Source organism: Zosterops lateralis, assembly GCF_965231275.1.
Source record: "Zosterops lateralis genome assembly, chromosome: 5".
NCBI lineage: Eukaryota > Metazoa > Chordata > Aves > Passeriformes > Zosteropidae > Zosterops > Zosterops lateralis.
Genome location: NC_139766.1, coordinates 43,424,483 through 43,450,827, shown reverse-complemented (window position 1 = coordinate 43,450,827; position 26,345 = coordinate 43,424,483). Strand labels below are relative to the sequence as shown.

At 40.4% G+C, this 26,345-nt stretch overlaps 1 protein-coding gene across 1 annotated transcript in view; it reads right to left on the bottom strand.

The window, feature by feature from the left end:
- Positions 1 to 26,059, bottom strand: part of DCHS2 (dachsous cadherin-related 2) — a gene marked incomplete at its 3' end in the record, with an annotated part of 97,605 nt that extends 71,546 nt beyond the window's left edge. The window contains exon 1 of the mRNA XM_083861966.1: positions 24,245 to 26,059. Within this exon, the coding sequence (XP_083718092.1) occupies positions 24,245 to 26,050 (1,806 nt within the window). The 5' untranslated portion in view covers positions 26,051 to 26,059. The remainder of the gene's footprint in view (positions 1 to 24,244) is intronic.
- Between the last annotated feature and the right edge of the window lie 286 nt (positions 26,060 to 26,345).

Genomic DNA, 26,345 nt, shown 5'->3' with positions numbered 1-26,345 from the left:
ACTTAAAATCCCAAGATCAAATTCAAGTTCATCTATGTTTTGTAAATATATGGCCACAGGCCAATATCTCAAAGTATATAATAAAAGAAGGCAAAGGAAGGATAGGATGAGACCAACTAAGGAACAGAAAGGAAACTGTTGAAACGACCTAAAAAATCACTTTGTAAAGCCATCAGACAGGATAGGAGAAAAATGCAGTTATAGGTGGGGTTTTTTTTCCCCAATCCTAAAAAAAGACAGGAAAGTAGTTCTGAAATTCCACTATGAAATTAATATGAAATTATACTAGAAAAATGAAGTTGACCAAACAAAATTACAGATTCTCTAAAAAATATTTTTTTAAATGGCAACATTGCTGTGAATTCCAGTTGTTCCACCACAGCACAAGGAATTCAGGATTTTAATAACACTATCACAGTAACATGCAAAGGCATTTGCAAAATGTATGTCAAAATCAATTTCCCAGCACGGGCAGTATTCTCCATTACTGCATGAAATCCTGAGGGACTGGTTTGAACTGACCATGACTGCACTCAACACATTTTGAAACCGACCGCACTGTCACCATCTGTGTTCCCCAGAAAAAAGAAATGCCCTTTATGCAAGCCAACACACAGAAAAAGGATCTTTCTCAGCATTATTTTCTACCCTGCAAGTATCTCCTTTCTGTACTGCCATCTAATCTATAATCTGATAAAAAACTACCCGCTCTAGCTTCCCTCCAGTTTAAATAACTCCTTTAGTTACAGAAATACATCTTCAGTGTTTGATTTAAAATTCTTAAACTAAGAATTTTCACAAATAAAAAAATCTTACACAATTTCTTCTTTGTTATGAAATTAATAAAAATAGATTTAATACAAAATTCAAAGCAAAATGTCATGGCATATTTGCCCTTTTTAATAATCTTTCCCCTTGCAAAGAATTCCACTATTTTTTAACATGCTTGCCATGGACTGGGAAATTTCATAAAAATTACCATCAGCTTTACAATGTAATCACCTTGGCATTCAAAGGCAAACAAATGCAGACTTTGTGCCTTTATTAAGGCTCATTTTACACCTGGTATAGAGAATAACATCACTCTGAGGCAAGTAATGTCAGTGATAAAACATGAGCAAAGTCATGTTGGCATGTATTTATCTGACACTCGCACATTGAGATAACACACCCAAAGACAATAAAAATAAATTACTAATAAATATTGGCAGTGTCTTGCAAAACAAATAAAGGTATAAAGACAAATTATAGGAATCCTTGAATAATTGATGAGGTGCTTTGGACTGCAGCTTCATGACAGCCCAGGGCTTCCAGCATGACTGCTCCTATTGATGGTAACACTACAAAGAGCCCTGCCCACAGCTCAGGATGCCAATGCCAAAACGTTGAATGCCCCAAGGAAAAAATATACATTTCAGGAATTAAACAGGCTGTACAATTCATACATGAAGTACAAAAACTCCCACTGTAAAACTGAAATCAAAAGCTATGACAGTATGTCCATAGTGAATGGGATAATTCCATGGCATGAGAAATGTCTCTTGCTGTAAAATACAGCACTTCAAGCAAGTAAAACACACCTTAACAAGAGAATTAAATCCTTAATGGATACCTGCTTATCATATAAGCAGGTCTGTCAGAGAGATCTCACCTTGGAATCACACTCATTAATGCAAAAATCAATAACTACATGACAGCAAATGACATAACTCAAAATATCAAGTGTAGAAAGTCACAGCCTTTAGTTAACAAATACAGCATGCATGCTCTATGTCTGTCTGTTTTACTTTATATGCAGCTTCTCTACATTCTTTGAGGAATTATGCTAACTCCAAAGATCATCTGGCTTCATCCATGAACCTAGTGGTCATTGATAAATACACTGACAATTTTTAAATACTTCTCATCTTCACACGTGTTACCAACAGCAGTTGGGAAAGTAAGATATTTCTGCTGCTTTGCACGTAACAAGGATTTAGAGTTTTGAACTTTGAATCAGTGCAAACCAGAAAAAACCTGCTTGTTTAGTACCAAGACAAAGTTCTGAGATGAAACAGCATTTCTCTACATAATTTTAAAGTATGAATAGTACTAGATCCTCTCCGTTGCATGCAAAAGCAGCCCATTTCATGGATGTAGTCTCTGTATGAAGTAGCAGCTGTCTTACATTAACATGCTTAACAACACAAATACAGTTACAATATAGATGCAAAATTATAAACGTTGAATTAATTTTAAGCTAGTATATAGTTGATATTCATTCTTTTTTTTCAGTGAGTGTCAGAATCCCATAAATCCCAGCTACTGTTGAGGTCTTGGTCTTCATTTTCTTTGGCTGGGTGATAGCTAAACATATCTACTCTCCCTCTTTTTTGAGCTTTAATCACTCAGTAAAGTAACTATTATTATTTTGTCTATTGGCTTAACCTGTCCACAAATCACATACTACTTTATCAAATTTGAAAGGTCACACAGCAGTCATTTTGTGTGCAACCAGATAATGTCATGTGAACAACTGTATTTGGACATTCTAATGTAAACAAGTCTAATGAGATTTTATTAATTTTGTGGGAAACTCTCACAATATTTCCTTTGCATACATTTGGTTCCCACAAAAGCCAAAACCAGCAAGCCCTGGCAAAATGAAACCCCTTCTCTCCTCTGACAGGAGAAGTCCCTGTTGGAGTATATCAGCATCAACCACAAAGGAACCCACTTTTAGTACAGAGGTTTCACTACCTGTACAGTTTTGGGCTGTCTTGTTTTTCACTTGGCTGCCAAAAGGTCTAGTTCCTTCATAGTGTGATCTGTGACAAATACCCAGTCCCATTCATGAAGGCTAAGAAGGTATAACAGTAAGATTCTTCATTAGTAACGTGCTACAAAGCTGTTCCTAAGAATCTGGGTTTGTAAGATAAGGGTAAAATTTAACTTTTCCCTCTTGTTTTTCAGTTATGTCATATTCTCTTTAAAAACCTTTTTGAGAAGGAACTCCTTTGAAGCACACCATATTTGTCTATCCATTTATTCAACTCCCCTATTTACTTACTGTCTGTAAATTCCCAGTTCCTGAGGAAGCCAAGTAAGACACTTGACAAGAATTGCCTCCAAGTCTATTCAGGAGCTGCCAAGAAGTGGGATTCCTCCCAGATGAGGATGTTACTGCCATAAACACCTCACAGGGGTCAGCAGACTTGTGGTGAGCTGGTTTTAGAACTCTTTTCAGAAAAATCAAAGTGTTCCTTCTCTTCCTCTCCCCAAAACCACTGGGGACAAATTAAATATAATTTGTATACTTATATATATATATATTTTACATATATAGATCACCATATAATTGTTGGCTTATGTACTGCCAACAACCCTCTCTGCTATGAGATACAAGAGCAGGATTTCACAGGTATCCAAGAGGTAGGATATGTAGTGGACAGCTCATTGAACCCTAGCAATCCTAAGTTTGTCCTAGTGGAAAAGAAGAGTTATAAAACCCTAACACCTTTCACGTATCACTCAGATCAAATGTATATCCCTATAGAACATTAGGCTATCTGTTTTGGTATTCATCTGAATTTATCATCCTTGCAAGCACTCAAAGCACTCAGAAATCCAGAACAGCTGGCGTGGGGGTGATGGGGAGAGAGGGGGCAAAAAGAAATTTTTCCAGATTATTACAGAACTTCCCTTCTCAACAAGGCAATGAGCACTGAAGTTCAGTGGGAAGAAAGTTCAGCTGTGGTTCAGCCAGGTGCCACAGTGCAAGAATGAAGGCTCACAGAAGCAATGGCAGATTCTGCAGAGTCAGAGGGCCACTTGGTGATAACACAGTTACATAAACAAGCAGAGGAGAAGGAAAGAATAGAATCACTGGAAGGAAACTACAGCCAAAGAATTACTATCATTTGAGGCTGAAAGAAAATATGTTGTTGGCATCCATTACAGGAAGGAGATCTGACAAAATGTTGAGAAGGTAGAGGAGCATTCTCACATTTTCGACACTGTTTATACAATTCTATCTGTTAAGTTCAAGTATTCTTGTTGACAAACAAAAATGCTTTCACTTTCAAAAACATATGAACATAGTTCACAGAAGAGGAGACCTTAAAACTTATTAAGGTAATACTTCACCACATCTTTTCAATGTGGCCATTTCAACAGGCTAAGCAGTTATGGAACTACTCAATGAAAATCATCCAAGGAGGGTTTATGAAAACAGTATTTTTATAGTACCATTCAATGAGCTTAAGAAGAACAATTTTTTTTTTCTCACACTAAGAAACCCCAGTCATTAACAAGTTTTAAAAATTAGACTTAATGCGCTCCTTTGCCAGTGACTAATGTCACACAGTAATGCCTCATTTTACACTTTAATGACTTCTTTGCATGCATCATCTGGCAGTGCCAAGGGCCTGAATAAGGAGGCAGCATCAGAGCTCTGTTCCATAAAGACTTTCAGCTCCCAAGAAACAGCAGCTACACTCCCTGCCTTTGTCTCAGAAGATAATGCATACAACTCCTTTACTGTAAACTGCATCTGCCATGCATATAGCACCAGCATGAAAAAAAGTACTTTTAACGGCTTATTTCAAGTTCTGCCCAATGTACTTTTCTTCATGTGTTTGTTATGTAGCCATCAGAACAAGGTTACTCGTGAGAACAAGTCTACTCACACCTACTCATCTACAGTCAAAGCTGAGGATGAACAGCCATGGAAAGAGTCCTCACCCCAATGCAGAGAATAATATTGAGGCAAGTGGAAGGATTGAGAGAATTTTCAAGCAGTCAGGATTCTTGTTGCCTAAAGACAATGAACACAAGGCTCATGGAGGCATCTGAGCCTTCTCAAGAGAAATCAAAAGCAGCTGTTAATTTTCTCACTCACCTTTGAGCCCTGATTTCACTGTGAGGAGTCAGTATCCTGTTTTACAAAGCAAAGTGGGCGGCTGGTTTCTTTTTCACAAAGAGACCTGACCTGTTGGTTCTGCAGCGCCTCAGATGAAGGCATTGGACACATTACAGCTGCTCAGCTCCGGAAGAAAGCAGATTTCATTCTGCAATGAAATACTGCCCACAGTCATCCTGAAGGTATAAAATGTATGGCTTTAAATTTGGTTTAGGACCATTGCTGACAAACTGTAAGATACACAGACTATCTACACAGCTGGAGTGGATTTTTTTCTGCAATAAAAACACCTGGAAATCTGACAATTACTGTCAACTAAATAATCTCACAAATTTCTTTAATTCCTGCTGATACACTGCTATCAAAAAATTCAAGCCTTGATTGTTATCTTAAACATCCCTGCTCTTCACATTTATAGATTAAAGACAGACTGAAGAGGATTAGGAAGTTTGTTCAAAGTTATGATACTCTTCACAGTATCACAGAAACACGAAGAAAAACTCACAATACAAAAGATTATTATGTAGAAAACATCAGACAAAACCTCAGTGATAAAATTAAAACCTGTCTTCCTCTTTATATTTACAAACTAGGTGACCACATCATTATAGGTACTTAGATGTCCCAGTAAAGTCCTAGCTATGGACATGTTCAAGGGCTTAAGACAGGAATAGACTGATAGATTTTTTTCATCATGTCCAGAAACACAGGAGAAAAATTTACCTTTTGATAGAAAAAATAGTAACACTGACAGAACCAGAGAAGCTTGACAGTTAATAGAATAATCTTTGAAGCTTGAAAAAGTTTGCTAATGCATGTCAGCAATTCTCCACAGGAATAAAACAGACTAAGCACTATCTTGGGTAGGACTGTTTGAGATTTACCAACCACAACACAAAGACAAGAAACAAACCAAAACTGCATCTTTTGTTGACTTAATTGGAAAAAGAAAACCCTGCCAAACACAAAAAAATTATCATGACAGGACTAAGTGTCCTGCATTTGTCACATTGATGTTACTAAAGTGCTCCTGACTGCTAAAACATGGAAATGCAAATACTGCTGACAAACATAAAAGCCAGCTGTATTATTAAAAGCATGTTTTTTATAGGAGCAAAGTTCTTTAGCAGCACACAGAACAAGTTACCATCCTGGTTAATGCTATGAAAATTTCTAATATTCTATTATACTGATGAATATTATAACACAAAAGTTTAACGTGAACAATTAGAAACCTCATGTAATAAATAGTCTCTTTGTATACTTGGAAACATTTTTCTATTACATGCAGTCTTCACAGTCTGTTACGCCTCAGTTTACTATGCTCTACAACTGCAGAAGAGCCTCAGTAACCAGGGGCTTTAGAGAACAAAAGCTTTATATAAGGCTAAATATGGTTTAGAACTAGACCAGAGAGGAAAAGGTAGCTCATTACTTTTAATTCCTCTTATTATGAATAAAAGTGTCACCAAGAAAATTTAGTGCACCGTTTTACGCAATTCCTATAGAAAATTCTGATACCTAAAATTCACTAAAGATCTTTTTTACATATCTGCTAGACTTCTAAAAAGCAATATAGGTACTACCTCTGTTACAATATTAAAAAAACACCCTAGCTTTTTCTGTAGAGACTCACCACAACCTGTTATTTATATGTAAAGGGGCCTTTCCAATCAAATAATAAAGCTTGTCAGTGGCAGAATAAGTGATTACTTTCATCTGGCAGCAGGATAACTGTAACACATTGTTCTAATGATCTTCAGCCAGGGAATTTTAAATGGGGCATGCCCTTACCACACCTCAATAGCTTAACAATACCTTTCAAATACTAGCAAGACAACAAGATAACAAAGACATCTACTGTTAACTTCTTAAACCCATTCATTTGTAATTGCAGGGAACAACAGCACAAACTTTAGTTAAGCAGAGTTCAAAAAAATGCTGTGTTTGTCAAAGGAAAACGCAGTCTGTGAGACTTTAAAACACCTGACATTAATGATTTTCCCTACATACAACTACCAAAAGGGAAAAGTTTTTGATCAGTGGACATTCAGGATGCTATCTACACTTACAGAGGTTTTAATTGCAACACACAGGTTTAAGTTTCCAGTAACACAGTTTTCCTGCTGACAACAAATAACCAGGGATAGATTAACACACAGTAAACAGGTCAGTGAAAGAATAGTCCACTAAGTGGCAAGTGAAGGCAAGGGGCACATTAAACGCTGAACAGGTGAAATTTCTAGGGAATGGGAATGACTACATGAGTAATCTCTCCTGCAGAAATTAAATCTATTAGGCAATTAACTGCCTGAAGTGTTATATCCCACTAGAGGGATCACAGCTGAAACTGTCCTCCTTCAGATTGTTAACACCTGGACAAAGCCATTAGGCTTGGAAGTAAATCACTGCCTTTCCCTGCAGCTGAACCTGCAGAAGCATTCCTGAAGACTTGAATGTTTTTATGTGCATTTCTGCAACTTCCCTGCAGGTCCCTCACAAGTCAATCACTGATAGTCAGTGTTCTCCACTTTACATTGAACTAATTAATTCAAGATAATTAAGTCAAGCTTTCAGTATTAAAGAGGCCTCTGGGGGAAATAAAGCAACAGCAATGACAAGGGCGGGAGTACAAAGAGAACTGAATTTTCTCAGTAAACTCTCCTTTTGTGAGAGAGGACCTTGCTTTACTGTCCAGGACTTTTCTGTCAGCTTTCCCCCCTTAAGTCTTTATTTTCACAAAATGAATTTCATGTCCTGGATTTATTATTATATTCAGTTTCCTGGGAAACATCCTGGCATGCTACAGCATCTCACCAGATTAATATCACAATGATAAAGAGCACCTTCAAGACTAGAAATGTTTTCCAGGCACAGGTCTACAGCTGTGATTGTGGAAAACGTATATGGAATTGTGTGTAGATTTAATGTACAAGAAAAGCCTTCACCTACACATATCACACACCCATTTTCAGAAAAAGGAAAATGGGAGCTTGATTTCTGCCTCAGTCCCTTTATGAATGAATTAACAACTGAGCTATCAGGGAAAAAATAATAAAAAAAGAGAGAACATTTACTTTATTAACTTCTTTGCTTTCCTTGAGGATCAAAAAGTATCTTTTATTTCCAAAGGATGTCAATGTTTCATTCAGCCTGCAGCACCTTATTAACTCTATATTTAATAGGAAATAGAAAAAAAAAAACAGTGAAACTAGTTTCAGGTTCATTCTAAGTGAATGCCTGTATCATTTTTTCAGCTTAGAAAAGGCAGGATAAGATTTAAAGCACTGAACCAGAATAAGTGTGATAAAAGAGCCAATAGAAGTCACATCTCTGTGGATTTGAACACATCTCTGGGGATTTGAACCAGAGAAGATAACTGCTGATAATACTGCTACTACTTATTTTATGCTGCTGGTCTAAATGTCAAAACCATATTGACGATCAAAAAATATCCACCTAAAAGAACTTCTGACTAATGGTACTGGAGTTACTGAAAATTGATAAATTACTCCTAAACATACAGATTGCAAGAACAAATTAAACATGGCTCTACCAAATCAATGTTAATATTTTAATGTTTTGAATAATATATCACATAAAGATCATCCATATCATTGATGCTGCAGCCAGCTGTGATCCATATACCTACAGCTTAGTAACTTTCTGAAGATATAAAATTCCCCTGCAATTGTCACAAATACACACAATATTTATTTCCAGTGTCTAAATCTGTGTACTATATTATGGTTTCGAAGGACTGCAGTGACTGTACAAATGAAGAAAGTATGAGCTAATCCAGTGATATTAATGACTCTAGAGGAGTTCTATGCAAAAAATTTTCGCATTTTAAACAAAAGTAGCCAAATAACTAGAACTCAACTTATGGTTCTGTATTGAATCCCATTTTTATTATATTTTAAAGGATAAGAATTAACACTTCCACTTTATTGCTGCAAAAGAATATGGCAAGAATATTGAATGGTCTTAGTACTGTATACTTGGTAAAAAGCATTCAGATATCTAAACAGAAAAAAATATTCTGGATTTATATTGTATTAAAGGTTGCTATCTGCCATGATAATGACACAATGCCTCTTTTTTTCTGGTCACTATGGATGGCAGCTTAATATTCCAGTCTCATCTCTGTATTTGTTAGTCTGCCTCCTTCTTATTACCTTAAAACTGTTTTTACTGTCCACCAGGACTTTAATTACCCGTGTAATCTTTTCTCCCATTTTAAACATGCAACAGCAAAGTTATAAACAAAGTAGGCTGAATTATAACCACAATTACATTCATGCTTAAGAACTTCATGGATTCAAGAGGAGTACACCTGAGATGTTTATTCTTCCAAGTCAGAGATCCTAGCTCTTGCTTATTTAATTCAATGAATATTAAGTCTAAGATGGGTTATTGATATTCTAAATATTCAGTGGTCCTGAATTTTCTAGAGGACTTTTAAAGGCAGGGTGAGGAATATCACAGATTACCATCTGCTTCTTGAGGCTCTGTGAAGGCTTTATTAACAATTCCACTCAAGAAAAGCAGTTTTAGTACCGCATGATGAGAATATCCACACTTACTGTGACAGTCCAGGAATCCTCCCTGTAAACAACTCATTAACTTTGTCTGAGATTTGGAAATTGTTTTATAAATATTGTTTTTTAATTGACTCTCATATACACTATTTCCAACCACACCACTCCAATCAGACAGAATGACTGGCCAGTAAGAATAACAATTGCTTCATTGAGTGAGGTTGATTTAAAATCAGTAAAGAGTTTTCTCCTGCTTGTCCACAAGGAAGAAATGGAGAGAGCAGAGAACACCCAAGCAAGAAAAATTCACTGAGCAGATAAAGCATAAGCTTAAAAAGCTTTGAAAGAAAAGCCTACATAGGGGGCAATCTCAATAATTTTCAGAGAGGAGAAAGAAAGAGGTCTTATTTATGAGGAGACACGTAAGTTCACGTGAGAACAAAATGTCAGAAAAGCTTTGTTATGAAGAAAAGCCGGAAAGTGCAGAAGCCAAGAGGAGCTGGGCTGAATCCCAACAGTCACTTGAAAGATTTATGGTATCTCCAGAAGGTGCTTAGAGACCCCACAGAGGTTCAGATTCCAGGGGCTTAAAGAATGAATGGCCTAATGAAATAAATCCCTAACACATAAGCCAGTGAAATATCCCACCAGAGGAGGAACTTTACTGGCAACCCCAGTTAACCTGTATGTTATTAAAAAAAAAAAACCCCAAACCAGAATGAATTCATGTGCAAGTCCATGAGCCAAGAGAAACATAGATGGTTAGTCCTCAGAGCAAGAAGATGAGATTTTAACAGCTGCAAAGTGTTGAGCTAATGCTCAGAGGATATTCTGCTGTTTGGTGGATTCTTTCCCTTAGCATCACATGGAATAAAGCTGAGTATCTGCTCTAGGTCTCCTTGGCCACAGAGCTATACTTGAAAATATACAGAGAGAATTACTATACTCTTGGAGACAGAATATCACCAGGAATCATTTTTTATAAGAAGCTTTGACTTCTCAGAGACTAATAAACCAATGAAAATAGCAAAGCCATTGGATTTGAGTGTTTCAGACCATGTAATTATCACTTAAGTTTAAATTAAATGAAGGAATGAACAACAGTTAGCCTGTATCTCAAAGTTTATGTGATAAATACATAATGCTCAAATGAGCAGTGAACAATGACCAAAAAAAGAGGGCTGAATATAAGAAAAGTCTAGGACTTCAGTTAATCACAATTAAAAAAAAATAGGTATTCCTGGACAGAAGAAAATAAAGAGAAATATGTGTACTAAGATGAAATGAGAGCATGCTGTTAAAATTGGCCATTTTATAGAACTGAAGGAGTACTTTCCCTACTTCTTCTATCAGCAGTGATTGTGGCCAGCATAACTACAGAGAGGACACAACTGGTCCTTATAGGTAAAATTCAAACGACATTTAAATTGGGAGGACCCAATATAGAATTATTATAAAATGGACAAATCAAACTGCAAGCTTGCAGCCATAATCATTCTAGATCTTAAAAAACAGTATCTCTTAAAAATATCAAACGGAGGGACTACAGAAAAGGAGAAAAACTGAATGTGGCAACTACAATCCTACCAGCTTGATTTAAATAGACTATTAGAACAACTTCCAAAGAATAAAGACAGAAAAGAAGATAAAACATTTGCCAAGTACTTCAGTATCCTTCCAGTAACAGACTTTTTTCTAGGCACAGAAGAAAGCTGATCTGTATTTAATAAAGCTACCAACAGAAGTTACTTTTCTTTACATAGTACTTAGTACAGACAGCACAGCTTTTAGTCAAAAACCAGAAGAACAAGTAAAGAAAGAATCAAAACAAGTTGTCTCAAAGAAAGAAATTAATGAATATGTTGGTTGTATTGATAACCAGCTTGTTAAATCTATCAATTAGCCAGGAAAAAAAAAAACATAAGCAATTCAATAACATTCAATAATTCTTGAAACTAGAAAGCACTATCAATGTGGGAAATTAGGAGAATCTTTATACAGAAGAACCCAAAGACTGAAGTAACAAATACAGAATGACAAAATATGAAATTGCAACAAATTAATATTTTTTGCTCAGAGCTGGGAATTTATTCATTGGGAACTGAAGAGAAAGAAAAAAAAACCCCAAACATGGATGACTGTAAGTCAAAGTGATCCAGTCTGAAAAAAGGATAAATGCAAACTGATTTAGGTGAGATGTTACCAGTTAAACACTAACATTCCTCTGCAAATAACTTGTCCACTTGGAAAACACTGAATATAGATGATGGAGCAGAGAGGTCCAGTGGTCTGGCTAGGGCCAGAGACTTGATGGAAACACCTGCCTGGCCATGTGTTTCAAATGCACAGCAGTTCTGATATGTTTCTGAGAAATGTGGGGTAGGCAAAGGGAGGTGCAGACACTGGGAGCCTTTGGGGATGGTGGGTACTGAGATTAGCACTTGATAATCCCTACCAATGTTTCTAACTTTGATCCATATTTACTAGGAAAAATTACCATGATTAGTGCATGCTTGTAGGTCTAAAACATGATTTCCATTAGAAGCAATTAGCAAGAATAATGGCATAGTATAAAATCAAAGTCTCAAAAAGTGCACTATAAATGGCCTCCAGTAAAATGTAATAGACATAGGAAACATTTGTGTTTCCTGGTGATTTTTGAATGTGGTATTTCAACAACAAAGTTTTAGAAACTGAGGGATAACTTGTGTCCCACAACCACAGAGTTCTGGAAATGTAACACATGGTCTAGTCTAATTCTCAAATATTGGCTAGATCCTCCCTTCAGACAAACATTTCTGAAAATTAAAAGCAGTAAGCATTTCAAAAAGGCTGTTTCAGCTGTCAGGTCTTTCCCCCATCCTCAGATAGAGGCATGAGGCTATTAAAATTAATTAAATAAATAAATAAACACCCCACCAAAAATATTGATTAGTTTTGAGAAAATGTAAACATTTAATTGAATATTAAAAACCTAAGAGACTTGAGGTTTGTTTTTTATCAATGGAAAGAGAACACAAAAGCAGCCTGCTATCATAGCAAAATCATTACAAAGCTGTACCCCAGCCAAAATTATTGTTAAAGACACCAACTTCAAAGACGGCTAGAAAAAGAAAAGAAACAAATTCCAGGATATGGAATTTTATTTTGAGCAAACAAACAAGGGCCACATATATGGGAGGTTGCCATTCTTTTTCTTTTGAAACCCAGAATTAAATGCTCTCTCTTAGATCCTTTAAAAGTTATTAAAATCTAAAACTAAAGGAAAAAGAATTTTCTAACTTGTGACTTCATTTTCAAATTAAACTTTAGGGGAAAATAATTATTCTATTGCTAGTCACAGCAGCACACATTGTTTTAAAATGTGTTACATTAAAAAGGATTTCTGTGCTCTGGAAAAGCAGGTCACATTCAGTTTGTTTAGTATTAGTTTTTTTCATCCCCTTTCTCCTACAGTGTCATGCACACAGCACTCTCCTCCCCTAAGAAACCCAGACACACATTAAATTAGCTGGGATTTTCAAAATGCAGAGAACCTGAAAATCTCCCCAAAGAACAATCTGTGGCTGATTTCATTGCAGCTTGTGTTCCTGAACTCCCTGTATGTCTGAACAACACAAGTTTTTTGAAAAGACCTTCCAGCTCTCCCCACTGTCTCTCAACTTGTCCAGGTACCAACTGGAGTGACACTGTTGTACAATATTACTATAGACCTACACAAGCATGAGGCAGAGGCAGGAAACACCAGGTTCTGTCTATTTTAAAGCTCATCATTACCAAAATTTGTGCTTCGATTAAATAGACAATGTTCAATTTGAGCAATTTTTGCTCTGTCCTGCTTTTGCACCATGAGCTGGAGACTAGATCCTGATGGGGCTCCAAACACCAAGTGAGCCTTGGCTACTAGTGCTGAACAGCTACCCCAGAGCCCCACTAGAGTAACTACAAGTGTAAGCACAGTATGCTCCAAAACACCCAAAGGGCTTTCAGTGATTTAATTTCTCTAAATGCTGTAAATCAGGTTCTGTTGGGTGTCTCCATGAGCAGCAGTGGGTTTTGAGTGTTTTGCGTACTGTACTGAGGAAGCGCTGAGTTGGTGCTTTAAGGTTGCTGCCTCCCTTCCCCTGAATGTAACTGCAAATTCTCAAGTCTGAGTTAATACATTCCTGAAATGAAAGTATTTTCTAGTAGTACACCAAACCCCCTACCCATACAACATGCACTTAACAGCCCCAGGTATGGCTTAAGCACTAACAGAGGGATAATCCTTCTCTCCAAGAGATTATTCTTCTCCATTTGGGAGCATCTTAAGACAATTTTCCCAGAAGAGAATAATAGACATGCTTTATTGAGTCCATGTCCACGTAAACACACATTGATCCTGCAGAAATGTCAATTAAGCATCATAGTGATCAAAGTACCAAACTGAAATGTATTCATAAAATTATCTAATTAATAAAAATGCAATAGCCTAGTCAATGATTAATGAAATAACCTTAAGCAAAAAATAATTAGATGTCTATGTATCTATGCAGAGTGTTTAATAGGTGACCTTACTGGTGTAAAGAAGCAGAGATAAAGATATCGATATATCTGTGACTGATAACAGCTTATGAGAAAATAGTTTCATACAAGTGATAAGTCTAATATTAATGCCACAATATAAAAGGACACATGGAAGAAAAGACCTTGGTAAATCGTGAGTTCAAAATTCAAAGCAGGAAAAACTGAATGTGTAGAATAAAATTCTATTTCTTGGGGTTTTATGCAACTGAGAACAAAAGGTCATGTAGAAGGTAATGCACCAGAAGCAGAGTGCAGTCATCTCCAACAGTTTCTCTGATCGGAAAGATCCAGTTCCTTGGACACTGCATTAAACCATATGTGTTTGTTTATAACTGTTAGAAAAAGAGCATACACAAGTTGTTTGTCTTGCATATGTTTAGCCAGACATTAGCTAAAAACTGCCCTTCCTGTTGCCCCTTTCCCAGTACCAGATGTGGGCACAAGTCAGTGGAAGTGGAGCAGACAAGGCATGACAACCTAATTCCCTGCACGAAGGAAGTAGCTAGGGACAAGGAGGGGGAAGGGGAGACATAAACACTTCACATAAGGTCAATGCAGGAGATTGAGACATCTGTCAGGGCTGGAAGTTAGTACATTTGCTTTTATTACAGCAAATAATGTTGGTACTGCAACAGTTTATGCTTAAAGCAGTGCAGCCTGTGAGCACAACTAAATAGGCATGAGTATCCTGATTTTTATTTCAAGACATATCCCACAGGAAATGGAAGTAGTAAAGTCTGGCATAAATGTAATTATTTTTAGTACAGAGAACAGGAAGAGAGAGAACCTAGAGCTGTGTCTCTAATGTACTTTCAGTTACAGAATGAAAACCCACTTCTAAACAAAGCATTTCAAAGTCCATAGATTTTACCTATCTAGAGTAACCCATGTTATCAATGGGAAGCTTGTGGAAGTGAGGAAATAGGCACAAAAAAGGATTGCAACATAAGCATTGTCCCTTAAAAATATGTTCTGCTAACTCTACATATAACTTAATCAGTAATCCACTTACTTTGGTACATATTTCCTTCCTCTACCTTAAAAACCCTTAAGTGTCCAGAGGAGTCAGCAGAGTCAGATATGCTTTATATCCAAGCATAGCCAGCCAGCCCACAGGTCCTTACAAACATCCCTTCTGCATTAGAGTGCACTAGTAGTTACTGTAAATGCTTACAAGTTACATTTGGTCATGTATGTGTTAGATAGAATACAGCTACTTAATCAGTTGCACATTTATTTATATATAATATAAAATCATATATGCAACTTTATATAGGAGAGTAGTTCAGTACAAAGAGGTGAGAAGTATCTGCACATCTTCTGTTGCAATGCTGAACACACCACCCCTCTCCAGGCATGACAGAAATCCCTTGCAATTCAATTTTCTGAGAAGAATTATTTCACCTAAGTGCCAATGAAATTAATGATTTTGTGCAGCTTCTTATATAGCTGTCTCTAAGAGCTTAGAACTGATTGAATGAACTGTGATTTATGAGCATCATTTAAAAAATCCATTACTCCTCCTGAAAGAAGTGCCTTTTTACACAGATTAGTACGCTGTTCCCATAGACTGTGAGCAAGGGCACTATCTTCTATCAATTCTATAAAATGTGAACTTTCTTCTGCAACATTTCCTTTGTACACAAGGCTTAATTTTATCTTTTCACCAATGGCACATTTCAGCATTTGGTGTTAAAGAGTTAAAGAGTAGCTACTGGCCAAATGCCTTTTTTTTCTTCTTCTTCTTTTTTTTTTTTTTTTTTTTTTTTTTCCAAGCTAACAAGAATGAGTGCTGGAAATTAATGGAGAGGATGGAGAGGTTATACAGCAGATGTATAAAAAATGAAAACATAAGAAGTTGGGACTAACCATTCTCTTTGTCTCCAGGTTGAGAGCAAAAGGTGCTTTCTCCTGGAATAGGCAGCTGATTGATACACTCACTACTACAGCATATTAGGGCCAATGATACTTGAAAAGTTGAGGTGAGGGCTAGGTAATTTTCACAGAAAAAAAAATCCATTCAGGGTTACAAATGTGCAGAAACTACCTTGCCTGGCATGTCCTCAAACTGAAAATGGTGAAACACCATATATCCATGAGGAAAAACTTCACATTTGCCTTGCTCTTGCACTCATCCAGGGTGTATGCTTTTAGCTTCTATGAGAAGGAGGATATGGGGCTAGGTAGAATATTGGTCTGATACAATACATACACTGACTCTGGCATATAACACCTGTCCCAAAAGAGCTGTGTGATATTTTCCCCCAAGGAAAAATTGTTGTTAGCTTTTGTTAGCTGATATCTCTGCTTCCATGTTGCTCACACCTGCAGCAGGATTTGAAGAATCAGTTGGACAGAGAGCCTCACTCCTCACTACAGAAGTGTTCACAATAGTTTGACACTCAATGTGGAGTAGAGATTGCTCAGACAAATTCTTATCACTGAAATACTGCAAAGCAAGTTTCTCCAAGCTATCTGCATGGATGTTGAAGCTCCTAAGATTCTCAATCAAACTCATGCACTTTAAAAGAAAAATGCAGACTCTGGAAATCATTGATTTTTTTTTTTTTTTCAGCATGCAGCTAGAAGTTTGTTTTCAAGAATGAACTGAGCTGTGAAGTAAAATAAAAAGGCTCATTCTGCTGCATGTCAATCTGCTTGCATAGTAAGATGGAATCTAAGAGATTCCTAAGTCAACTGTTCCTCAATGCTTTAAAGCCTTCCAGGAAAGTCTAAGCCTTCTGCTGACCCAGCAATTCATAAAAATACGATAAGGACGATAAAATGCCATTAACAATTGATAAATGGCCAGACCCAACCATACTCATCCATTTACAGCTTATTAATAATTTGCTCTAGTGTACTATAAGACAACTGCTGATGCCAATTCTTTGTATAAAAGTGAACACTAGCAAAACCCACCTGTTTCTGAATTGAAATGACTTCCATCTAAAAAACTAGTTCATGACCATTACTCCAGAAGGTCAGTGGCTGTGAATGAACTCTTGCTGGACATTTAACTGAAATGTTATTTATTATGCTGCATAAAAATCTGAAACTTTAGCAGCCAAAGGTATACAAGGACTCTATCTTTGCCACTGGTGCTCTGAGTAGTCTATTAGCTAGTATTTTAATACACACCTCTCTGCAATATAAAGTCTATGATTAAGACTTTTTAATATCATTACTCTTCTTCCATAGTTAGGGACACATCTAATTTCTCCAACAAGAATATTTTTATCACATATGCTTCTTTTCCTATCACAGCTATAGACTGAAGTATGCAGAAAATTTTAGACCTAGCCACACATAAGCTTTCAAAACTTCTCTCTTTCCAGATCCAGTTGGCTGACATCAATTAAAAGATTCTTCTGACAACTTAGAAAAAAAAAGCAACTTACTGCAATAATTTTCAAAATGTTTTTGTTCTTAAACATTAACATAATTTTTAAATCTCAAATAAAAGCCAAATTTTTCCATGTCAATGTGGTTTTGAAGTTTCAGTATTTCATATGTTCTCTAAATCATGGATAAAGGTAGCAAACAGCTGTAATATTTATTACACAGATGGGGGGCAATTACCTTTGGAGATCTGGTTTTTTGCAGCTGTTAGACACTGAAAATTTAACACTTGCCATATTTAAGAGTAACCACAAACTAAGAGAAGCAAAAGAATTCCAATTCCCATTTCCCAGGATCAGAGCTTCTTATATCTCCAAATTCTTATATCACACCCATTCGGTGATGATGCTGGATTGAAACACCTGCATCAAGGAAAGTCACATTCTTACAAACGCTTTAATTATTAAATGGAACAGTGTCGGAGTCCAGGACATCCCCTTGGATGACCTGGGACCCGAGGAAGGGAGTTTGAGCCCTGGACAGGGGGGAGTGGAGCTGGTCCAGGGGGTTTGGAGACCTTGGCACAGAGCCCAGGAAGACACTGGCCTTGATCTTAGTCCATGGGAGAGGCTTCCGACACAGAGAGAGGAATTACAAACCACCAGGATGTGAAAACAGTAGTTTAGCACAGGACAAGGTGAAAAATTTAGTAGTTTTAGGGTTCATAGAATAGAGATAAGTAGGGGGCCAAAATGGAGGAATTAGGGTGGTGCCTTGAGTTCATCTCCTTCTTCCTCATCCTCCATCTTCTGGGGTGGTGATGATATAAGGTAGTTAGAGTGGATTGGGTCAAAGTAGAAGTGACCCTCTTAGTGTAAGCACTAGGCATTGGTACAAAATAGTAAATAACCTACACGTAATTATCTATAAATATAAATGTATAATGTAAAGTCATTATCTATAAAAGTAAAGTAATTATCTATAAATATAAATGTATAAATGTAAAGTGATGTCCCATCGGGGGGCAGTCACCTCGTGTCCCAGCCGCTGTCCAGACCTCGGCTGGGAGCAGAGAAAATTCTGAGATATCAAATAATAAACATCACAAGAAACCTGAAAACAAGGCCTTGAGGACTCCACTTTTTTCTACCAACACAACTCAGAGCTTTTAGAGGGCCAAGGACTTTTAACAACCTGAATCTCGGGTGATAAACCCAACCCAAGAGAATGATTTTTCTATTCTTAAAATGCTAAAAGACCACCATAAGAGAATTCTTAAGTAAAAGCATCTTGAGAGTTCCCATTCACCTGAAGTTACCTAATGATAAAAATTATATATTTTGGGGGGTTGATTTTTCTATTTTCCTTCCTTCCTGCAATCAGCTCAGCATGGCCATCTACTATTCCTGTACAGATTCAAAGAAACATCTATTTATCTTTGAGCCCAGACCACCCACGCTTCCTAAAGCTACAAATTAATAGATCACTGAAAGTTGTGCATAGCCATGAAAACCAATTTTATACCCACAAAGCTGCAATAATATACTGAGAATCTACTGAACAGCTCAGGAGTGCAAAGGGATACTTGTTGTGAATTTAGAAAGAAATAATTGCTACAAAATTACACATCAAACAGATAAATGATGACATGTTAACTGCTTTCAGACTCAGTAAAGAATAGAAATTGGATGAAGAAATTAATACTTCTCCATTATAGTTACAGATTAGATTACAAATTTCTTTGCTGTTACTGTAGTTTAGTCTGGGGTTTGGTCTTTCTGTTGTCAACTGTATTAGTTTTAAAACACAGCAGCATTTCAAGTCAACAAACAAAATCTGTCTTTTCTGCAGCTGACTTTAAATTGAATACAATGAAAATAAGACCTGGAAAGCTCAAGAAGCAAAGAGAGGAATGCATGGTATGATGTTTTTAGCTTCTTTCTGGTTTACCTCTAACAGTGATGAGCTGGATTTCCTAACTCTTTAGAATTTACACGAACCTTCTTTGCTGGCTTCTTTTCTGCTTTTTTTCTGCTTCATTTCTGGTAATTGCAGTGTGGCTTAAATGATCCAGAACCAAAACTATGAAGGAAAGGACAGTCCTTTCAGCTCCTTGTTTCAACATCCAGGGAAAGAAAACGAAGAAAAAAATGTGGTCTGCAGCAGATGCTGGTGCTACCTGCTTAGCGTCTCAATGACAGATTACAGTCACTAAGTCTCCATCCCTCAAAGCAGGGATGTATCCTCCATTCCTTTTTGTCCTCTTAGTTTCCTTTTTAATTTTGCAGAAGGCAGAGAAAAATTAGAGAAGATGCATGTTATAATGTCTTTTTTAGAACTCTCTCTTCAAGTAGCTCTTGGAAATGTATTTCAATTAAGTACAAGTAACAATACTATGCACTTTAAAAATCCTCAAACCATGTGCATCCTTCTAATATATATTATACCTTCAAATAGTATTTTCTAAAATCTCATGGATTTATTATTTCATAATTCCTGGCATACCTAGATTAGCTTTAAGACCTTTAAACAAAATCTTTCTTTGTTGTCATGGCATTTATAAACCTCCCACAATCACAGCATCAGAAAGTCTGTTATTTTTAAATAAAAGGAACAGAGAAGCTCTACCCAGTAAGTTGAAACAGCCTCCTTAATGGACCAGAAAAGTGCAAGTTGTCATAACACTGAAATGCATATGGGTCTCTATCATTTGCCAGATAACATATGTTTTTTCTCTTCCTCTTCTCTTTCAGAGATGACTCTAAAGCAAATAAACATGAATTTTCTAATACACCATAAAAGAAAATAAATTTACTGAAATGCTACTGGCATGACTGTCACCAAGTCATGACAATGTTCTCTTCAATACAATTGTTCTCTGCAATTACAGGTACATAACTTGTTAGACCTTTCATAAGAATGCTTGTGCACTATAAGAGAATGACATTTATGTCACACATTTATACCCTACAAGCTACAGCACACTCTGGCAGTGGAAGCTAGTTTAACCTACAAGCCCCAAACATATACAGAATGAGGAAAATAGATTTATGTTATGCTGAAAGATCACCATAATAACTGATGTCATCCTTAAGGCCAGTGACAACTCAAAATTAACATGCAGTACCTCTACATGAAGAAACCAGGATGTTGATACATCTGCAAAAATAAAAGCATCGCTAAAATGTCTGCAGACATCAGATCACACCAAGAGTGCTTCTGCTGCTTCACTTTTAGTTACTGCAAATTGCCTTAATCTACAATTTATCTCTGGTTGCTTTCACTTTTACCTCCCTATATCTTCTTTTTTGTTTAGGCTTGCCACCAGTAATGCTAAAATTTTAACAAAAGGGTGTCTACAACAACTAGTAACAAACTAGAAGTTCAGCATCAAAAAACAGGCCAAAGTTAAATAAATGTTGTTAATAACTTCAAAATTCTACTTACATCTTTCACTACATACTTCTGCTCTACTTTCTAATGTCTGATAACCCACTACTTTCCCACTGGTTTTCTCTTTTCTTCCTTTAACTTTCTCCTATTTGGCTGCTCAGATTTCTGATCTCCACCTGTGTCATCTACCCTGAGGATGCAATCATTACATAGCCACATTTCTTTCTTATATTAGCTAATGCAAACAAATTTCATTTATTTTTCAGGATTCAGATTCTCCCTTACTGGTCAATGGGCACTGGAAGGGAGAGTCTTTTGTCCACAAGGAAAAGCCCAGACATATGCCTGGAACAAAGCAGTATTTCCAGAAGTGGTTGAAAACTGTGTCTTTAAAGTACATCTTCTAATTGGTGAATTCCTACAGACTAGGAGGAACCACTAATACAGACTTACATGCAAGTTGATCCATTTCACAAGACTAGCCCATATTATGGGCTACATCTGTGGAGGGTAGAGGGGAAATGAAGATAACTTGAATGATCACAGTAGGAGTTACATATCCCAGAAGGAAAACATTACCAACATGCAGTCAAGAACATATGGGAACAAGTTGTCCAGTTATTTAGTGGCTGGGCAGAGGCACAGCAAAGCACTAAGACAGAAGGCTCTGGACAGTGTTTGAGGCAATGGTTTGTAACCAGCTGGTTCCCAAGCAAAGGTTACTGATGAACATGATTACTTCAGTAATGCCCTACTGCAAGAATCCCTCTGCTTGTACAGGGAAAAGACTAGAGGGTTTAGAAGTCTTCCAGGTATCATGATTGTGACTCAAATATAGAATAAATGCTTATCACCACCTTCCAGTATGTGGAGCAGAGGAAGAAGTGACATGAGTAGCCTCCTTCAGTATCTTAATTTGTTTCCTATTCTCCAGGAGCAGCAATGAGAGTCTGTGGTTACCTCCTTTTCATGCTAGCTCTTAAGTTCAAGAGCTCACCTGGAGCTGAGACTCATACCACAGACCCTGAAAAACATCTTGGCCAAACCAAAACCTATTTTCTGCATTCTCATCACTCACTGCAACTCCTAGAGCAACATAAATGAAGCTGCCCACTTCATGATAGCCCTTCTTGTTCACAATCTTTGAGTAAAAGGTTTCCTTTCCTGGGGAAAAAGATACAAGGATAATTGTAAAAGGTGGACATGTTTAAAGTTTAAGCCTGCCACACAATGTAGTATGAAACTTGGACACCACCACGATGATGCTGGATTAATCTGCAAGAAGAACCAGCTTCCTTTCCTGGCAGGCCATTGGATGCTCATCTGCTATGCCTTCTGTGCATGTCTCATGCTTCCTTCTCATTCATGCTTGGCTTTATTATTGCAGGTTGAATTATTACCAGGACACGACTATTTCTTTCTACTCTCTAAACAGTATTATGGCAGCATGGTGACACTTTCAAAATTCAGTGCACTATGAGTGATATCCACCTGCAAGACATCACAGTGCATGGCACCTGTGGCCCTGGGAAATCTGCACTATTAATGCATCAAAACCTTCACAAAACCTTCAAAAGAAAAAAAAAAAAAAAAAAAAAAAAAAAAAAAAAAAAAAAAAAAAAAAAAAAAAGAACTAGTAAAACCACAATCACAGTGGTTATTTTCTTTAAAACACTCGGGAACATTTCAGGGGGTTTCTATCCACTGCAATCAAAAGTAAACGATCGCTGTCCATCAGCCCCGCCGCCGTGTTCGTTCGTTCTTTCTTTCTTTCTTTTCTTTCTTTCTCTTTTTTTCTTTATTTTTCTTTTTTTCATGGCATTGAAGGAAAAGGAGTGGGCAGTGATGGGATTTTCTTTTTGGCTTGGGATATGAAATGAAAAGCTCCATGACCTCAACCTTCCCAAAGTTTTTATAGATTAAATTGTATTAGGGCTGTATAAGACGTGAACTTTTTGAGCTTATTGTGCAATTAGAGGGAAAAAAATAGAGAAAAAAAGATAGAGAAGAAAATGTGTTTTGTTCCAATCAACTATTGTCAGACCCAAAATATCATCAATGATTCATGATTTGAAATGAAATTAATTTAGTAGGCCACCTGAAGATAAAGACAGACTGATTTTTCATCAAACGTACTGAGGAAACACACTGCAGTTCTCCCTAGGTCTCCTCTTTAAGCAATGTTTTTTTCCAAATTCATTTAAGTTCTGCATTTACTAAACTCAGAAACACGTCTACATTCACTCAGGCCCAACTGCTGTGAATTTTCTTCTGATGGAAAAGGCTTTGCTCAGTTTAAAGGTACACACTCTGCAATGCTCCTCCAAGCTAAAAGCAAAAAGGCTCTCTGTCAACTTCTGGACCTCCAAAGCCCCCATTCAACCTCACCTGCAAAGAATAAAGGGTTTTATGGACAAGCAGAATATTTTTCTCTATTAGGACTAATCGGTTTCTACAAAGGCAGGATGAGCTGATTCACATTGTTAGCAAAAAGCTCAGTAACCATCACAAAGACCCTAAAGCGCATTTTAATTTCACACCACTCTATGTTACACTGTCTGCCCTTCTCTCTGGTTCAGTTTGCTGCCCTCGGAGACGGGTCCTACTGACTCTCAGAAAACCATCTCAAAGTCCTCAGGAGTATCACACAGTTGGTTTAACCCCCTCTGAGGTTTAACCAGAGCGGATACTTGATTCCCCCTGGAGACCTGAGCTGCTGTGCTCATTTGTAGTTGGGCGCCAGACTGTAGAAGCATCTGTGACTTACAGGGACAAGGTACTCTGCAAACCTGAGATATTCTAGAATATGTGGTTTTATTGCAAGGGTCTTGGGTAGAAAGGGCCTTCCCTTCAGCCACCAGCCTCGGCTGAAGGGAAGTCCCAGAGAGAAAATGAGAGAGAGCAAGAGGGTAAGCTGGCAAGAAGAGGGGAGAGAGAGAGCAAGGGCAGGGTCAGAGTGCAGGGGAAGAGAGCAGAGGTAAGAGCAGGGAAAGGAGAGTGAGGTCCAGAGAGAGCGAGCCAAGAGAGTGAGGTCCTGGTTACAATACATTATATCTCCTTTTGTGATTAATATTCTAATTTACAGTGACCAACCAACACAAGACACAAAATCCTATAGAATCTACATACAGCCTGTAAGAACTACTACATTACCATGTGTTATATTTTAAACTCTAAAAACTACTCTTTAGACTTTTCTGTTTTGCTACATTGACGTTTGAATCCCTCATCCAGCAGAAAGGTATTGTTCACTCAAAAGGGATTCTCCTTCAGCTGGCTATATAGGGTTATATATAGGGTTATATATAGGGTTATATATAGGGTTATATAGTAACTAAGACTCGATATCCTACAACTCAAAGTGAGCTTCTATTTCGATTACAGGTTTCATCTTTTCAGAATCTTTTGCTAAGCAATCATATTTATCAGGTTTCCCGGATCAATCCATCCCAGCGCTCATTCCCCACGCTACGGGTGTGTCAGGTGTCAAGGCGGGTCTCACCTGGAGGACGCGGCGGCCGGGCGGGGCGTGCTCGCGCATGCGCGAGCGGTAGGCGGGGCGCTGGAAGCGCGGCTCGTTGTCGTTGGCGTCCTGCACGCGCACGCTGAGGCGGCACGCGGCGGCGCGCGGAGGTTCCCCGCCGTCCCGCGCCACCACGCGCAGCTCCAGCGCCGCGCGCCGCTCCCGGTCCAGGCGCGCGCGCGTGCTGACGGCGCCGCTCCGCGCGTCGATCCGCAGCAGGGCCAGGGCGGCCGCGTCGCCCTCCAGCGCGTACCGCACCTCGGCGTTGGGCGAGCCCGGCTCGTCCGCGTCCCAGGCGGTGAGGCGGATGACGGCCGTGCCGGGGGGAGCGGCCTCCGAGACGGCGGCGCGGTAGCGGGGCTGCGGGAAGGCGGGCGCCTCGTCGTTGAGGTCGGCGACGCGCAGCAGCAGCGGCTCCTCGGCCGAGAGCGGCGGCGCGCCCCCGTCCGTGGCCACCAGCCGCAGCTCGTACAGGTCGCGGCTCTCGCGGTCCAGCGGCCCCGCCACGCAGAGGAAGAACACGCCGGCCCCGGCCGCCCGCAAGGCGAAGGCGCCGTCGCCGCCCAGCAGGGCCAGCGCCAGGCCACCGCCGCCCTCAGCACCGCCGCCCTCGTCCGCGTCCGAGACGGAGACCCGGGCCACGTAGTCGCCGGGCCGCGCCCCTTCGGAGACCCGCGGGCCGCCGGTCTCGGTGAGGTAGAGTAGGCGGATGGAGGGCCGGTTGTCGTTCACGTCCAGCACGGCCACGGAGACGAGGACGCTGGAGACCTCTGGCTGGGCGCCGCCGTCCCGCGCCTCCACCACCAGGCGGTGCAGGGCCCGCGCCTCGCGGTCCAGCGGGCGGCGGAGGCGCAGGACGCCGCTGCGCTCCTCCACCGCGAAGAAGCCGTCGGGGTCGCTCTGCCGGCGGTTGATGGCGTAGCGCACCTCGCCGTTGGCGCCCAGGTCGGGGTCGGTGGCCCGCAGGCGGCAGACGGCGGTGCCCGGCGGCGCGTCCTCCCGCAGCCGTGCCCGGTACTCGCCGCGGCTGAAGGCGGGCGCGTTGTCGTTCTCGTCCAGCACCCGCACGGACACCCTCAGGCGGCCGCGGCGCCGCGGGCTGCCCCCGTCCCACGCCTCCACCGTCAGCCTGTGCTCGTCCGCCCGTTCCCGGTCCAGCCGGCGCAGCAGCACCAGCTCCAGCGGCTCCGGCCGCACGTAGCGCAGCTGGAACAGCGGGGACTCCCCCGCCGCGCCGCCCTCCTCCAGCAGCGCGTAGCCCTGCGTGCCGAAGCGCCCGGCGTCGGGGTCCCGGGCGGCCGGCAGGCGGAAGGCGGTGCCGGGCGGGCTGAGCTCGGAGATGTTGAGCTGCAGGCTGTCCTTGGGGAAGCGCGGCGAGTGGTCGTTCACGTCGGTGACGGCGATCTCCACCTGCACCACCTCTCCGCGCAGCGTGGCCGCCGCGAAGCTGTAGCGCGCCCGCCGCTCCCGGTCCAGCCGCCGCGCCGTGCGGATGATGCCCGTCTCCGGCTGCACGTGGAAGTCCGCCAGCACCGCCGACTCGCCGCTCCCCTCCGACAGCAGGAAGCCCCCCGGAGGGTCCGCGCCCGCCGGCAGCCCCGCGCGGATGTCGCCCACCAGCGTCTCGGCCGGCAGCCCCTCGTCCACCGCCAGGCTGAGGTTATACACCGGCGCCGCGCCGCCGCCCGCCGCGCACAGCCACAGCAGCAGCCACAGCGCCCGTCCCGTCGGGGCAGCGCCGCCCTGCCCGCCCCGGCACCTGCCGGCCCGCAGCCGCCGCGCCATCCCTGCCCGCTAAAGCGGCATCGCGGGCATCCCGCGCCCTGCTGTATGGTCCTTCTGAGCTACTCCCCACCGCCGCGCAGGTGCCTCCGCCTCGCCGCCGCGGGAGCAACTCCCGAACGCCGCCGCCGGTGATGGGAAGGACCAGCGTGTGCGAGGGGGCGGGAGAGCGGCTGCCGCCCCGCGCAGCCCCCGCCCCACCGCCCCCCCCGCAGCCCTGGGGGCCACCGCCCACCCATCCACCCAGAGCCCGGACGTGTCGTGCTGGGTCGAGATGGTGCGGCGGTGCTCCAGTGCC